This window comes from Oncorhynchus nerka, linkage group LG10 (genome assembly GCF_034236695.1).
Source record: "Oncorhynchus nerka isolate Pitt River linkage group LG10, Oner_Uvic_2.0, whole genome shotgun sequence".
NCBI classification, from domain to species: domain Eukaryota; kingdom Metazoa; phylum Chordata; class Actinopteri; order Salmoniformes; family Salmonidae; genus Oncorhynchus; species Oncorhynchus nerka.
This window is the reverse complement of record NC_088405.1, coordinates 78,273,737-78,291,172: the sequence shown is the minus strand read 5'-3', so window position 1 is coordinate 78,291,172 and position 17,436 is coordinate 78,273,737. Positions and strand designations below refer to the sequence as shown.

Sequence of the window (17,436 nt, the reverse complement as noted above, 5' to 3'; positions counted from 1 at the left end):
TCTGCTCCACACCCCAAGAGTCCGCTCTACGACAAAGGGAGCCCAATCACCAGCAAACAAGGGCCATTCAGGTCCCCTGATTGGTCCGGTTTGGTCCAGTACCTAGTTTTAAGGATGTTGATTGGACAGTTGGTTTGTGTCGGCTGGGTTGACAATGCTTCTTATTGGCCACTGTAAGGAACCACCGACAGTAGTCTGAACCACCGACAGTCTTTTGTCTTAAGCTGCACTCTGGCGACTGGCTAGCTCCTCGTGTACAGCTTCCATCGATGCATCAGTAAAATGCTTAGCTAGATACAGTATCACCATCTTTGAAGCTATGCTTTGATATTCTACGCCTGTATTGATACGTGGCTATGTGCTGCTTGTAGTAGACAAGGTGGCTGTCTGACTCCCTTTACAGTACTATTACTGTAAATACATATTAAACTCCAATCCTGCCTGCCTTGTCTTTTGTCAGTCAGTCATATTTATTAATAACTCAATGGTGTAAAGTATATGGGCTTAGGAGATAAAGAAAATACACAATTAAGAAATAATTTCAGAGTTACATTTTCATTATTACCAAACATTGAGAGAATAGTTTAGGCAACTGGTTTTGAAGAGGGGTTCATAGGCATTAAACCATAAAAATAGCTTTTTAGTATGGATCACTTGTCAAGTTTTTATTTTATGAAATCATAACATCCCTGTTATACAAATTCAGACAGATTCGGCAAAGCTTTACTCTATGAATAATAAAATAATATTAAATGTTTTAATATAATAATAATAAGCTCACAGAGGCTCAGATAGACAGGTTGGCCCTCAGACAGGTTGGCCCTCAGACATAAGGTTGCAAAATTCCGTTTGAAAAACCTGGGAACTTTGGGAAAGGTACATAATCCCAGTCAATGTAAAGCTTTCTTATTACCTGTGTTGGAAGAAGTTTCATATCTCCACGTTGGAGTCGGTAAATCCTTTCTTTCCCTCATTCACCAGAACAGGCTTCTCTGTCCTAGTGTGCCATACAAGTACCTGGTGGGTGGGGGGGGTTCAAGTTAAAAGGGTGGAGAAGGTACAGCTGAAAGCATGTTTGTACCAGTTCAAAGATCCACAAATCTTTGCGCACCTTTTTTATCGTGTTTTGGAAGATGTTTGTATTGTTGTAGAGAGCGGAAGTATGATTCACTTGCTAGATTCGCACTGATATTCAAACATGGTCAACATTTGCTGAAGGTTTATGGAGTGCGGAACTGTGTGTGTGAACACAGGTGAGATGCAAGGGGTCTAAAACACATGGGTTTATGAAACAACATGCATTTTCTAAAGCATTTGATCGGAAGTACATTTCATGAGGCAAAATGTAAAAAATGTTGAGGAATAAAGGCCTTAGCAACTGAAAGCCTATTGAAATCCATACAGTAAGAGCATTATTCTCCTCCATTTACAGTGGAAAAGAACAACTAAAAGACCAGTTTGCTTCAGTGACTTCCTGTGCTGTGCATACCACTATTTGTTATGACCACATTTTCAGAGCACCAAACTAGTTGAAATGAAGTCACTACTAGGCTACCCTGGGGCGGCAGGGTAGCCTAGTGCTTAGAGCATTGGACTAGTAACCGGAAGGTTGCAAGTTCAAACCCCCGAGCTGACAAGGTACGAATCTGTTGTTCTGCCCTTGAACAGGCAGTTAACCCACTGTTCCTAGGCAGTCATTGAAAATAAGAATTTGTTCTTAACTGACTTGCCTAGTTAAATAAAAATAAATAAAATAAAAATAAGATTATAATGTCAGTGTAATATCAGCTGTAACCAATATAATTGTCTACTTGTATTGTAATGGTCAACAGTCACAACACACCTCTTTAATATAATAATAGTATATGCCATTTAGCAGACACTTTTATCCAGAGAAACTTACAGTAGTAAGTGCATATATTTTATTATGGGTGGAATCAAACCCACAACCATAGTGTTGCAAGCATCATGCTCTATCAACTGAGCCACACAGAACAACTATCAGTTCCTCACCTTAGTGCAATTAGCAGCCTTGGGCTCCAGGTCATTGAGGGTGACCAGCTCCCGCAGTAAGCTGCTCTCCTGGTATCCTCCCTTGACTCCCCGCAGCTTGAAGTAGGCCTGAGGTTTAAAGAGAATGAGGCGGAGGTTCACCGCAAACCCAGCCATGTCTATGGCAAAGGGTCGGTGGGGGTCAAACACAGTCTTCCATCCATACACCTTGCCCAGGGTGTTGACCTTAGGGGACTCGTAGCGCAGGCCGCCCACAAAGGCTACAGGCCACACCGACACCTTCCTCGTTGAACGCATCTACACAAGATGGAGAGAGAGGGTTGTTCCCATAGAGATTTGTATTCTATATGTAATTATATGGTTGAGTCATTGGTTGGAGAAGGATTACCATGTGATCAATAAGTATTGATTTTCCAGTATATAATATTAATTTATGTTATCATGCGCAAAAAGGCAGGTGTCAAGTGATGCCTATGTTTTTAGGCTGTGCATTTACCTTATGGAATACTGCAAAGATTCATGTTCTTTATGTCATTACACAGTTAGTGTGCACTGAAGCCAAAAATGTAGCCTATTTTGGTAACTCAAGAGGAAACAACTCTGTACTGCACAACATCTCTCCCTGTTCCACTCACCTCCTCAAACAGCTCCAGACTGTAGGTGTTGTCATCATCTGCAAAGTAGACGATACCTGGCTGGCTGTGTCTATTATTGGAGCTGAACGTCTCTCGGAGCCAGCGCAGGGCCAGGTTCCTCTGCATGGTTCCCCGGGGTATCCTGGGGTCCCTCGTGTCCCCACGCAGCTTATAGTTCCTGGGTGTCTCCACGTTGAGGTGAGTGTAGTTCAGGCTTGTTTCCCGGAGAAGCCTGGTGACCAGTGGGGTTCGTCTCGGAGAGTCCTCCACCAGGATCCAGTGCAGGTTAGGCACGTGGAGGAAGGTGTTAGCCAGACGTGTCAGCTCTGCCTTCTGGACCGGCCGGCTGTAGGTTGGGGTGACGACGTGGAGGGTGGGGAGGACATCAGACCAGGGCGGCGGGCGGCTGTAGACGTATTCGGTGTGTACCACCTCCACAATGTCCTTGTTGTTCTCAGAGGAGCAGGGCTTCTTGAGGGTGAAGGTGTTCCGGGAGTCTCGTCGACTCTCATGTCTGTCATCTAGGAGAAGGGAAAGAAAGCTGGTATTGTTGGTATAATAAATTATTATAGACTGTTTAGGAACTGTATGTTTCCAGAAAGATGGCCTTCGTAGAGAGTAAGGCAAGATCTAGTCGTGCAAATAGTTGTACATAGTTATACAGTTGGACTTACCCATATGTTATGGAGTAAATGTTTTGAACAAACGTATCATTCTGAAATCTAATGCCATGCTCTTTTGCGAGACATGTATTCTCCTTGTGATAAATATAATATACTCATCACTAATTTATAAAGGAATGAAGTAGTTGTCAGACTAATATGAGTTAGTTTAAGGTGTGAACCCAAATAGAGAAATACACTACACGACCTTGTCAAACATTTCATTCCAAAATCCCCCCCCCCCCCTTGCTGATATAACAGCCTCTACTCTTGGGGAAGGCTTTCCAATAGATGTTGGAACATTTGCTGCGGGATTTGCTTCAAATTCAGCCACAAGCGCATCAGTGAGGTTTGGCACTGATTTTGGGCGATTAGGCCTTGTATTGTAACCAAGGACAGATTTGTATGCACTCCCATTCTGTGAGCTTGTGTGGCCTACCACTTCGCGGCTGAGCCGTTGTCACTCCTAGGTTTTTCCACTTCACAATAACAGTACTTACAGTTGACCGGGGCAGCTCTAGCAGGGCAGAAATTTGACGAACTGACTTATTGGAAAGGTGGCATCCTACGATGGTGCCATGGTGGGGCTGTTCAGTAAGGCCATTCTATTGCCAATGTTTGTCTATGGAGATCGCATGGCTGTGTGCTCGATTTTATACACCTGCCAGCAACGGGTGTAACTGAAATAGTTGAATCCACTCATTTGAAAGGGTGTCCACATACGTTTGTATATATAGTGCAATTCAATTTCGCGGACCATACATGTTGTACTGATAGAGCTGAAATTGATAGCGACCACGGTCTCACAAAATGACAATTTTCCTTCACACACAGGTGAGATTTTCAGCTCATTATGAACAAAAACATATCCCCATTGTCTTAAAAGTCTTGCAATAGAGAATGAAGCATATTCTGATAAAATGTTAAGTGGGGGAAAATGCCCCAAAAAATCAGCTGTAAAATCAGGGACATGTGTAGACGCTGTTATTTTTAATCATGTCTCTAAAGTGTACTATATAAAGAGGAGCATCCCAAAATAAGCAAAAATGGTTTCCTTTACTAGAGAGACTAACCATGAAACCCCCCTAGGTAAATGCAGGAACGACTTTTACCCTTTCGAGCAGCTAGCAAGGGGTTGATGGCACCCTGATGCCAAACAGTGATGAGTAGCGTCCAAGGCAACACGATCAACACGATGGCCAGAATGTCTCGTCTCTTCGGCATCTCCGAGGTCAAACCTGAGCCACGTCATTACCTGCAACACACAACAGATGGGGAGTGTTATGTGCTTAGTCTCCTTTACACTTTTACAGGTCCCTCTGGAAATATCGTTTTGATATTGGCAACACATTAACAGTCTACTTACAGACATGTTAACATGTCGTTTTCCTCTGTTTTGACATGCAATGATTATTGTTAGCCAATTGACCTGTTAAGGCTAAGAAGTAGGGCTGTAAGCATTGGTTGAACTGCCAGTAACTGCATGATTCATGTGCTCATACTCCATGCAAGCCTCATAACTTGTCATCAGAATATATAAACTCAGCAAAAAAAATTATGTCCTCTCACTGTCAACTGCGTTTATTTTGTGTAAATATTTGTATGAACATTACAAGATTCAACCACCGAGACATAAACTGAACAAGTTCCACAGACATGTGACTAACAGAAATGTAATAATGTGTCCCTGAACAAAGGGGGGGGGTCAAAATCAAAAGTAACAGTCAGTATCTGGTGTGGCCACCAGCTGCATTAAGAACTGCAGTGCATCTCCTCCTCGTGGACTGCACCAGATTTGCCAGTTCTGTGAGCCCTCACTCTCCGATCCATCAGGTCCCAGACGTGCTCAATGGGATTGAGATCCGGGCTCTTAACTGGCCATGGCAGACACTGACATTCCTGTCTTGCAGGAAATCGCGCACAAAACGAGCAGTATGGCTGGTGGCATTGTCATTTTTTATTATTATTTTTTTTACATTTTTATTTCACCTTTATTTAATCAGGTAGGCCAGTTGAGAACAAGTTCTCATTTACAACTGCGACCTGGCCAAGATAAAGCAAAGCAGTGCGACAAAAAACAACACAGTGTTACACGTGGGATAAACAAAAGTACAGTCAATAACACAATAGAAAAATCTAAATACAGTGTGGTCAAATGGCGTAAGGAGGTAAAGCAATAAATAAGCCATAGTAGGGAAGTAATTACAATTTAGCTAATTAAGACTGGAGTGATAGATATGCAGATGATGATGTGCCAGTAGAAATACTGGTGTGCAAAAGAGCAAAAAAAAGTAAATAAAAAAACAATATGGGGATGAGGTAGTTAGTTGGATGGGCTATTTACAGATGGGCTGTGTACAGATGCAGCGATCGATAAGCTGCTCAGATAGCTGATGCTTAAAGTTAGTGAGGGAGATATAAGTCTCCAACTTCAATGATTTTTGCAATTCGTTCCAGTCATTGGCAGCAGAGAACTGTAAGGAAAAGCGGCCAAAGTAGGTGTTGGCTTTGGGGATGACCAGTGAGATATACCTACTGGAGGCGTGCTGTGGGTGGGTGTTGTTATGGTGACCAGTGGGCTGAGATAAGGTGGAGCATTACTTAGCAAAGACTTATAGATGACCTGGAGCCCGTGGGTCTGGTGACGAATATGTAGTGAGGGCCAGTCGATGAGAGCATACAGGTCGCAGTGGTGGGTGGTATATGGGGCTTTGGTGACAAAACAGATGGCACTATGATAGACTGCATACAGTTTGCTGAATAGATTGTTGAAGGGTATTTTGTAAATTACATCGCCAAAGTCGAGGATCGGTAGGATAGTCAGTTTTATGAGGGTATGTTTGGCAGCGTGAGTGAAGGAGGCTTTGTTGCGAAATAGGAAGCTTATTCTAAATGTAATTTTGGATTGGAGATGCTTAATATAAGTCTGGAAGGAGAGTTTACAGTCTAGCCAGACACCTAGGTATATGTAGTTGTCCACATATTCTAAGTCAGAACCGTCCAGACTAGTGATGCTAGTCGGGCAGGCGGGTGCGGACAGCGATTGGTTGAAAAGCACGCATTTAGTTTTACTAGCGTTTAAGAGCAGTTGGAGGCCACGGAAGGAGTGTTGTATGGCACTGAAGCTTGTTTGGAGGTTTGTTAACACAGTGTCCATAGAAGAGCCAGATGTACACAGAATGGTGTCGTCTGTGTAGAGGTGGATCAAGGAATCACCAGCAGCAAGAGCGCCATCGTTGATATATACAGAGAAAAGAGTCAGCCCCGAGAATTGAACCCTGTGGCACCCCCATAGGGACTGCCAGAGGTCCGGACAACAGGCCCTCCGATTTGACACACTGAACTCTACCTGAGAAGCAGTTGGTGAACCAGGCAAGGCAGTCATTTGAGAAACCAAGGCTGCCGATAAGAATACGGTGATTAATAACTTCTTATGGCTGGGGGGCAGTATTGAGTAGCTTGGATGAATAAGTTGCCCAAAGTAAACGGCCTGCTCCTCAGGCTCAGTTGCTAATATATGCATATTATTATTAATATTGGATAGAAAACATTCTAAAGTTTCTAAAACTGTTTGAATGGTGTCTGTGAGTATAACAGAACTCATATGGCAGGCAAAATCCTGAGAAATCAAAACAGGAAGTGAGAAATCTGAGCTTTGTATGTATTCACCACAGTCCCCAATGAAATCCCCTTGAGATATTAATGATGTTGCACTGCCTAGGGGTTCCACTAGATGTCAACCATCTATAGAAATTTGAATGAGACTTATCCTGTGTTGTGGGAGTGAATGAGAGCAGAATCTATCAGAATCTATTAATGATGTTGGCATTGATCACGCTTATTCCTCATGGTATCCACTTGCGTTCCATTGCTCATGAAGACACAAAGGAATACTCCGGTTGGAACTTTATTGAAGCTATATGTTAAAAACATCCTAATGATTGATTCTGCACTTAGTTTTAAATGTTTCTTCGACCTGTAATATGACTTTTGGAAGTTTTTGTCCGACGCAACGCTGACCAGAATGAGCGTTTGGATATGTATACCAAACACGCTAATAAAAGAAGGTATTTGGACATAAATAACGGACATTATCGAACAAAACAAACATTTATTGTGGACCTGGGATTCCTGGAGTGCTTTCTGATGTAGATCAAATGTAAGGGAATATTTATCATGTAATTTCTTGTTTATGTTGACGCCATCATTGCGGCTATTGTGACTTTTATATATAGTGCCTTCGGAGAGTATTCACTTTTTCCACATTTTGTTACGTTTCAGCCTTATTATAAAATTGATTAATTAAAAAGAAATCCTCAGCAATCTACACACAATACCCCATAATGACAAAGAAAAAACTGCTTTTTAGACATTTTTGCAATTGTATTAAAATTTTAAAACAGATATACTTTATTTTCGTAAGTATTCAGATCCTTTGCTATGAGACTTGAAATTGAGCTCAGGTGCATTTTGTTTCCATTGAACATCCTTGAGGTATTTCTACAACTTTAATGAAGTCCACCTGTGGTAAAATCTATTGATTAGACATGATTTGGAAAGGCACACACTTGTCTATTTAAGGTCCCACAGTTGACAGTGCATGTCAGAGCAAAAACCAAGCCATGAGGTCGAAGGAACTGTCCGTAGAGCTCCGAGACAGGATTGTGTTGAGGCACAGATCTGGGGAAGGGTACCAAAAAATGTCTACAGTTCCTCCAAGAATACAGTGGCCTCAATCATTATTTTTTTGTGTGTTTAAAAAAAAAATGTTACCCCCTTTTTTCTCCCCAATTTCATGGTATCCAATTGTTAGTAGCTACTATCTTGTCTCATCGCTACAACTCCTGTACGGGCTCGGGAGAGACGAAGGTTGAAAGTCATGCGTCCTCCGATACACAATCCAACCAAGCCGCACTTCTTAACACAGTGCGCATCCAACCCGGAAGCCAGCCGCACCAATGTGTCGGAGGAAACACCGTGCACCTGGCAACCTTGGTTAGCGTGCACTGCACCCGGCCCGCCACAGGAGTCACTGGTGCGCGATGACACAAGGATATCCCTACCGGCCAAGCCCTCCCTTAGCCAGACAACGCTATGCCAATTGTGCGTCGCCCCATGGACCTCCCGGTCATGGCCAGTTACGAGACTGGGCGCGAACCCAGAGTCTCTGGTGGCACAGCTGGCGCTGCAGTACAGCGCCCTTAAACACTGCGCCACCCGGGAGCCCTCTCAATCATTCTTAAATGGAAGAAGTTTGTAACCACCAAAACTATTTCTAAACTGAGCAATTGGGGGAGAAGGGTCTTGATCAGGGAGGTGACCAAGAACCCGATGGTTACTCTGACAGAGCTTTAGAGTTCCTCTGTGGACATGGGAGAACCTTCCAGAAGGACAACAGTCTCTGCAGCACTCCACTAATCAAGCCTTTATGGTAGGGTGGCCAGACAGAAGCCACTCCTCAGTAAAAGGCACATGACAGCCTGCTAGGAGTTTGCCAAAAGGCACCTAAAGATTCTCAGACTATGAGAAACAAGATTGTCTGGTCTGATGAAACCAAGATTAAACTATTTGGCCTGAATACCAAGCATCACGTCTGGAGGAAACTTGGCACCATCCCTATGGTGAAGCATGGTGGTGGCAGCATCATGCTGTGGGGATGGTTTTCAGGAACTGGGAGACTAGTCCGGATCGAGGCAAAGATGAACGGAGCAAATACAGAGAGATCCTTGATGAAAACCTGCTCCAGAGCGCTCAGGACCTCAGACTGGGGCGAAGGTTCACCTTTCAACAGGACAATGACCCTAAGCACACAGCCAAGACAATACAGGAGTGGCTTCGGGACAAGTCTCTGAATGTCCTTGAATGGCCCAGCCAGAGCCCGGTCTTGAACCCGATCGAACATCTCTTTAGAGAGACCTGAAAATAGCTGTGCAGCAACGCTCCCCATCCAACCTGACAGAGTTTGAGAGGATCTGCAAAGAAGAATGGGAGAAACTCCCCAAATACAGATGTGCCAAGAAGACTCTATGCTGTAATCACATCCAAAGGTGTTTTGAAAAAATTACTGAGTAGAGTAAAGGGTCTGAATACTTATGTAAATGTGATATTTAAAAATGTCTAAAAACCTGTTTTTTCCTTGTCATTATGGGATATTGTGTGTCGAAGAATACTATTTAATTAATTTGAGAATAAGGCTGTAACGTAACAATGAGGTAAAAGTAAAGGGGTCTGAATGCTTTTTGTATATATTTATTTCCCTTTGTTATTTTTAACCATTTACATTGCAGACTGAATTAAAATACAAATGATCTAAGCTCTGAATATGGATTGTTTTTAGATTAAAGCCACAATCCTGAACTTGTATTTTAGCCCAATGGCAGCCCCATCATTTTGCTTCCCAGAAAACATGCCCACATTGGCACAAATGTTGTCCCCAAGTAGGCTGCCAACATTGGGCCAATGTGCCTTTGCTGGGCTAGCCTGTGTTGGGCTGATGTGGGATTGCTGTGGGCTAGCTTGTGTTGTGCTGGTGTGGGCTAGCACACACCTTTCTGAACCATGGCTTCATTATAAAGTGTTGAACCTAAAGAATCAGTGACAGTAATTCTCCACTTTTCAAACGGGCTAGATTTATCCAGTTCATAGATGGATGGGTTGACCCATGGTGGAGCTAGCTGCCATCTAACGGGCGACCATTGCGGCAATGTTAAATCTGTCTGAATTCACAACATGCTAACCCTCCATTGAGGTTCTGCTATAGCTCCCAGACGTGTTCTGCAGAGATAAAGCATTTGCAAAGGAACCTGCTGCCCCTTCAAAGCCATTGCACCCTAGAAAATATGTCAGAGACGGCTGCAAGCTTTCATTTCTTTCTGCCTTATAAAAAACTGGAACACTACATATAAAGAATAGCTCCTACTGCTAATGATCTGAGAAAGCATAAATTGGTTGTATTCCTAGGTTTTTGAATGACATCTGATGTTTAAATCGTTATTGTGCAGGTTCAAAGCATTAGTACTTCCCTCTCTGTGCAGATTATCTAGTTTCAATTGACTACTTATACTATTGGCAGCTGGTGGAAGGATAAATGGGGAGGACAGTAAACCCTAAATCTGAAAATGAGAAATTATACAGAGCTGTAAGCATAGAAATGCCAGGTGTTTCTTAGATCATGATTCATGATGTGAAATCTGCGGGGAGATCTCATTTGACCAAACTTTACAGTACTGTCGGCTTAAGGTATTACTCTCTGACTTCAATCTAGTAGTATAATCGGGTTTGTTTCAAATTAAAGGGATAGATTATGTAAGAAAACAACAGTAATTTGGGTGAACTATCCCTTTAAATCCACAAGTATGTTTGACTTAAAATCATTTCCGTGGGTTTAAGGAAATTATTCTGTCTCATTCTGTCCAGAGCTACTCACGTGCAAACCAACCAACCAACTGACTGACTGTTTTGGTTGAAAGGATGACAAACACAAATGCTGATCTCTTGGCTCCCCAAAAGCACGATTAACACATTTCACAACTAAACACATTTAAATGCATCAACATAAAAGGAAACAGAGAGATAGTGTATTGAGCTAAGAGACTGTCTATTCGGCTAGGTAGGATATATGTATTCCATAAATCAAATACTCCTCTTTAAGTTACCACCTATCTCCAACCAAAACAGGAGGGATAAATAAGGCACAAAAAATAGCCACCCACCCTCTTTTCATTCTCCTCACCTTCGATGTGTGAACAAGAAAGATAGGCTTGTTAGTCACAGCTCTTTAGATGTAATTAATCCTTGATTAAAGAGGATAAACCTCAGTCTGGGAGATCAAAGGGACACAGTATCTAATTTTCGAGCTAGGCGAGTCGTGTTGGGGGTCTCTTTGTTAATTATGTATAATTCATATCCGGAGGGCAATTGACATTACAGAGCATCCTGGAAATCAATTTGGAAAACTTGAAAAAAATTACTTGAAAAATAGAAACTTCTGTCTGAGACACAAACATTACTTTAAATCAAACCTTATGAAAGCTCTGAGCCCTAATGCAACATCATTATAGCCTACATTACCCATTAGGACAGTATCAGCACAATGTGATATTATGGCCAACCTGTGGAAAGAGAATTGGCCTGCAATCCTAACACCAAACCACCATGTTCAACTGGTTGTTTGTATGATAACAGTTATGGTTAATGTAAACCCAGCCAACATGACCCCATTGACCCCATGTGGGTATTCAGTGGGCAAGGTTAGCCCACAACAATCCCACATCAGCCCATCATGTGCTAGCGAACAAAAACCCAACACAGGCTAGACCATACCAAGCCCCCACCAGCCCAACATGACCACACCAAACTCCCACCAGCCCAACATGACCACACCAAGCACACACCAGCCCAACACGACCACACCAAACCCATACCAGCTAAACACAACCACACCAAACCCACACTAGCCCAACACAATCACACCAAGCCCACACCAGCCCTACACAACCACACCAAGCCCACACCAGCCCAACACGACCACACCAGCCCCAGCCCAACACCAACCCAAAACGACCATACCAAGCCCACACCAGCCCAACACGACCACACCAACACCAACCCAACAGGACCACTCCAAGCTCAACACGTGCTAGCCTGCACCAAGTCCACGCCAGACCAACACGTGCTAGTCTACACCAAGTCCACGCCAGACCAACACGTGCTAGCCCACACCAGCCCAACACGAGCTAGCCTAAAACAGCCCAACACAGACTAGCCCACACCAATCCAACACAGGCCAGCCCATACCAAGCCCAGTATGGACTAGCCCACATCAAACCCAGCATGGGCTAGCCCACACCAAGCCCAGCAAGGGTTAGCCCACACCAAGCCTAGCACGAGCTAGCCCACACCAAGCCTAGCACCGGCTAGCCCACACCAAGCCTAGCACAGGCTAGCCCACACCAAACCTAGCACGGGCTAGCCCACACCAAGCCTAGCACGGGCTAGCCCACACCAAGCCTATCTAGAGGCTGGGGCTCATTAGAAAGGGAACACATCCAGCATTGCTCCAACATGGGCACTACATGGCAAGCCTAAAGCTGACACACTGTGCATTATAATTATGTAATCAGTTTGATGTGGTATTAGAGCAACCATGACTAATATCTATATTCATTGTTAAAGGGAAATTCCACCCTTTTTCAACATTAAATTCAATATCTTCAGCACCAACCCAATATCAAATTGTGAAAATGGCAGGTTGCTATGTTTTGTAGCCAAAAAAAATAGAAAGCAAAGAGTTTCCGATGACATAATCCGGTGACACTGATGACATCATCTGGTGTGCATCATGTGATATTAAACAACTATGAGCAGGTGAAGGTTAGTAAAAATGTGTTGCTATTTGACATTAGCCTCATTTCTAAGATCCGTGTATGTTTTGTGGTTGGCAAATATAAATAGGTAGAGTTAAAAACAGACTATGAACATAAAATATAAGATGTTACTGTTTTAAGCAGTTATTTGATGATAGTATATTAAGTCTAGTTTTAGACTCCACTCCATTTTGCGTGGTAAGCAAAGCACATACCATGGATGTCATTATGTGATTGGACTGAGTCAAGACAAAACCATGACCTTGTTCTTCCTCACTAAACAGTGATGAAAAGAGGAACAACAACAACAACGGTGTTTTCTCTTGTGTCAGTATATTAAGACGTGAATGGACTGTAAAGTGTATCATACTGGAATAATATAGCCACAGGTCATAATAGGGGTATTATTAAAATCTGCAAACAAACTTGTATTAAAAATCTTGAGCTTAAAAAGCCAGACAAGCAAAGCCAACCCAGTGTAGATATATTAAATGTTTATATTCATGATATGAACTCAGCTTGTTTTACATGCAAAGCTTTTCTGAGTGACAAAATAATATCAAAGCACATCACACAATACAACCCCCCCCCAGGACATTGTGATGGAATGAGAAAACCGCCCAACACACAACACTTACAGTATCTGATTTATCTGACAACAAACCAACTTACTTTTTTCATTGTTACTCCCTCGTTACACTTACTGTATTGATGTTTGTAAATGCTCACTACCTCTTATGTGCTTACTAGTGACAATTAATAGTTACATCTTTTTCAGCTTTGTGATGCCTACCGTAATTGCTGGACTATTAAGCGCACCTGAATATAAACCGCACCCAGTGAATTATTAAAAAATATGTATTTTGTACATAAATAAGCCGCACATGTCTATAAACCGCAGGTGCCTACCGGTACATTGAAACAAATTAACTTTACACAGCCTTTAAACGAAACACGGCTTGTAACAAAAATTAAACAGTAGCCTACCAAGAAAGTCATTGGTCACTATCTTCCTTCTCATGTGCACTGAAACCACTGAAGTCATCTCCTTCGGTGTCGGAGTTGAATAGCCTCAGAATTGCTTCATCCGATGTTGGATCGTTTTCATTGTCGCTCTCGTCACTTTCATCCGGAGGCAAATACCCCGCTGAGCTCATGCTGCCCCTTCAACACGCAGCAGTCCAGCCTTTCGAAACCCGTTGATGATAGTGGATTTTTTGACAATGCTCCACGCTGTCAGGACCCACTGGCAGACTTGACCATAAGTTGCTCTTCGCATGCGGCCCGTTTTAGTGAAGGATTTCTCCCCACTTGTCATCCAAGCCTCCAACTGAACACGTAGCGCCACCTTAAATGCACGATTTACACTGATGTCGAGTGGCTGCAAATACTTTGGGCCATCTGCTTTTCTTCCCTCTGAAAGCTTTTGTTTTCTTTTTGCACTGAGTCAGTTCCTCACCTTGCTGTTTCCAACTTCTTATCATCGACTCATTAAGGCCAAGCTCCCGTGCAGCAGCTCTATTTCCTTTTCCGACAGCCAGATCGATCGCCTTCAACTTGAAAGCTGCATTATATGCATTTCTCCGTGTCTTTGCCATGATGAGGGTGACACAATTACTACCGTAATCAGAATGATGGGAAGTTTGAGCGCGCTCGATTTACGTCACATTATGTGACGGTGCTCAGTTTTTTGGCGGCATGAATCTTGTGAAAGCGGGAAAAATCCATAAATTAGCTGCGTCATTGTATAAACCGCGAGGTTCAAAGCGTGGGAATAAAGTAGCGGCTTATAGTCCGGAAATTACGGTAGATATAGTAGATGTGCAAACTGAATCTAACTGATAGGTACTGTAGATATAACAGTCAGGCCACTTTTTCAAATGCTTGGCAGCTCTGGAGTTTGTCCTCTGAATGCCATAGATTTGGGGGACTGACAGCAAGTCTCACTGCATGCTCCATGCTCCAGAGACTTCACGAAGAGCCTCGCGTGCGTGCGTGTCCACACACACACTCACACTCACACTCAGTGAAGGAGCTGGACAAGGACCAAACCATAAACCACACTGGAAGATGCAGGGATCCTTACTAATGGAAACCACTGGGGTTGGCCTTGTTACATGTGGGAATGGCCCGGTAACTGTAAGCAGGCCACCCATAAACTCTGGTTGGACCGTGCGGGTGGTTCAGTCGGCGAAACATTTGCGGGTCTTTTAATAATCAAATGCGGACACTTATCAAGGCAGCCATATTGCCTCTGCTGTGAGCTGCTTGTTGCAATACTATACAGGCTCTCAGCCACAAAGTCAATGGGATGGCTGTAAAGTCAAATTGCCATCGACAATGTTTGTGGTACAGTAGGACACCTGGCAGTAGGACAATAGGACACCGGGCACATCTCCTTCCTGAGCGGTATGACGGCTGCGTGGTCCCATGGTGTTTATACTTGCGTACTATTGTTTGTACAGATGAACGTGGTACATTCAGGCGTTTGGAAATTGATCCCAAGGATGAACCAGACTTGTGGAGGTCTACATTTTTTTTCTGAGGTCTTGGCTGATTTTTATTTTATTTTTCCATGATGTCAAGCAAACAATACATCCACAGGTACACCTCCAATGGACTCAAAATATGTACATTCTTCTAAAGCCATGACATAATTTTCTGGAATTTTCCAAGCTGTTTAAAGGCACAATCAACATAGTGTATGTAAACATCTGACCCACTGCAATTGTGATACAGTGAATTATAAGTGAAATAATCTGTCTGTAAAGAATTGTTGGGAACTTTACGTGTATCATGGACAAAGTAGATGTCCTAACCGACTTGCAAAATTATAACAAGAAAAAAATTATTAACAAGAAATTTGTGGAGTGGTTGAAAAACTAGTTTTAATGACTCCAACCTAAGTGCATGTAAACTTTCGACTTCTGATATCAAAACACTCAGACAGGGGTCTTTTTGTGTTAAATCCCAGTCTCAGTCGGGAAATCCACAATGTTGTCGGCATTAACGACCGTCACAAGGTGGGAGTAGGACAGGAAAGATGCTTTAGGTTAAGGTTATAAATATGTCAGCATGGAATACAGTGGATTGTTGTCCATTTTAAATGTTAAAGAGAAAGTAGACTAATGTATTGGTTTTAATATGTGAAGTGCACATACAGATGCAGACATGTTTTGCATGCATACAGCATGACACAGCATCATGGAGTGTTATCAGTGCCAATTATAAAATACAATAATTACTGTGATTGTTTTCAATTAAAATTGTCAAAAAGAAACAAAAATAGATGCTTAGCAAAGAGCAATTTCTTAAGCAAGAATTTTGATAGGACTGTTTGGGAATGGTCTGAGTGGGGAGGGGAAACTGAAAACTTCTGTTATTAGACAAAATATTTGGAACTCTCTTTCTTATTGGTACGTTAACTAATTTACTGCATAGTGATGTCACCGTGGAAGGCCAAAACTTCATCCCACAAAAACAGGCGCAGTCTTTTCAAACAGCTCTTACACTAAACGGGCATCACAATTTCACAGTATCATTTCAACCTCATTGTATTGAAATATATATAAAACACAGGAAAATCACATTTTTGACTGCACTGGTCAGTAGGAACCAATCTTTGTGTTCCCATGAGTGGTCTGCATGGGCATCTATGCAGTTACAGAATCATCATTATAAATACTACCTATTTGTGCCACAGACCTACATGACATGTAGTTCTCAGGTCAATCCAATTGGATCAGTCCCTGAACCTGGACAGCAGGTTAAACATTCTTGACTTTGATCATAGAAATAGAATCTATAGAACAGACATCCCCATGTGTGTCAACACTCTATGATGGTGGTCATTATTTTCCTGTGGTTGAGATTGGGACTGATTCCAAAATAAGAGGGAAATCAAATGCCACAGCAGCTCAAACATGAATGACTCATCATACTCACAAGGACATTGGATCTGCTGCTCTTCTCAGGGAGGCAAATCCTGTAGTGTCTGGTGATGGTGCTATAGTGTGTCAGACGGGACCCATTAAGTCAGCTTCCTCCTCTCTCTCCAGTAAACTAGACAAAGTGATTTGCCCCACTGAGAAGCTTTGAGTCTGAGCAGGCTGATCCGGGCTGTGCGTTCGGGCGGGAGTATTCGATCCACCGGCAGCAGGGTACTCTTCCTCAATGCCAGCCCCTGTGGAGACAGAAGAGGTCATCCCTCTGGAAGAATGCTGCTTCTCATTCCTAAAACAAAGGCTGTGATTGTTGAAAGCTGACGGAAGGAGAAGGGGGGCATGGTGGGACAATGGAATAAATCACGTAAAAAATGTCACAGCCCTCTGAACGGAATTTTAGGGATGAGGCATTGAAAAACAAAGCGAGTGATGCATAGCATTCAGGTCTTTCATCTGCAGTACAAGCAGCAGTCACATGGGTAGTCAGACAGACAGTTGTGTCATTTCTTTTCATTCGCTTTAATTTCCTGACTAGCGTTATGAAAGGGCCACATTCTGAGCAGAATTCCTAAAGCCCCCAAACTGCCACATATTTGACATGGTAAAAATAATCCTCTAATCGAAGGAATTTCACAGATGGTAAAAAAGAAAACCGACTATACGAGAGGCAGTACAGTGAGACATTTCTAAATTGGATCAAGATTGGATTGAAGAACATGCTGAAAGTGGTAATTTAGCAGGAAATTAGCTAAATACTTTTGGCATGGGGATTAGAATACGGTTGTTTCTCTGAGGAGTGCATGCAGCAGGTGTTTTG

At 42.8% G+C, this 17,436-nt stretch overlaps 1 protein-coding gene across 1 annotated transcript; it reads right to left on the bottom strand.

The window, feature by feature from the left end:
- Positions 1-815: 815 nt before the first annotated feature.
- On the bottom strand, positions 816-16,841 carry LOC115136036 (galactosylgalactosylxylosylprotein 3-beta-glucuronosyltransferase 1-like). Its single transcript, XM_029671375.2, has 5 exons — positions 16,621-16,841; positions 4,423-4,565; positions 2,649-3,169; positions 2,014-2,310; positions 816-1,017 (listed from the first exon to the last, which is right to left on the bottom strand). The coding sequence occupies exons 2-5, from the start codon at positions 4,532-4,534 to the stop codon at positions 931-933; spliced, it is 1,017 nt and encodes a 338-aa protein (XP_029527235.1). The 5' UTR covers positions 4,535-4,565; positions 16,621-16,841; the 3' UTR covers positions 816-930.
- Between the last annotated feature and the right edge of the window lie 595 nt (positions 16,842-17,436).

What these genes read in the sequence shown, in the direction of transcription:
- LOC115136036 (XM_029671375.2), bottom strand. Translation starts at nt 4,534, where the DNA reads ATGCCGAAGAGACGAGACATTCTGGCCATCGTGTTGATCGTGTTGCCT. An exon ending in CTTGCTAGCTGCTCGAAAGG is followed by an intron (nt 3,170 to 4,422) that starts GTAAAAGTCGTT and finishes CCCTTCTCCTAG; the next exon opens with ATGACAGACATGAGAGTCGA. An exon ending in GTCTGGAGCTGTTTGAGGAG is followed by an intron (nt 2,311 to 2,648) that starts GTGAGTGGAACA and finishes CATCTTGTGTAG; the next exon opens with ATGCGTTCAACGAGGAAGGT.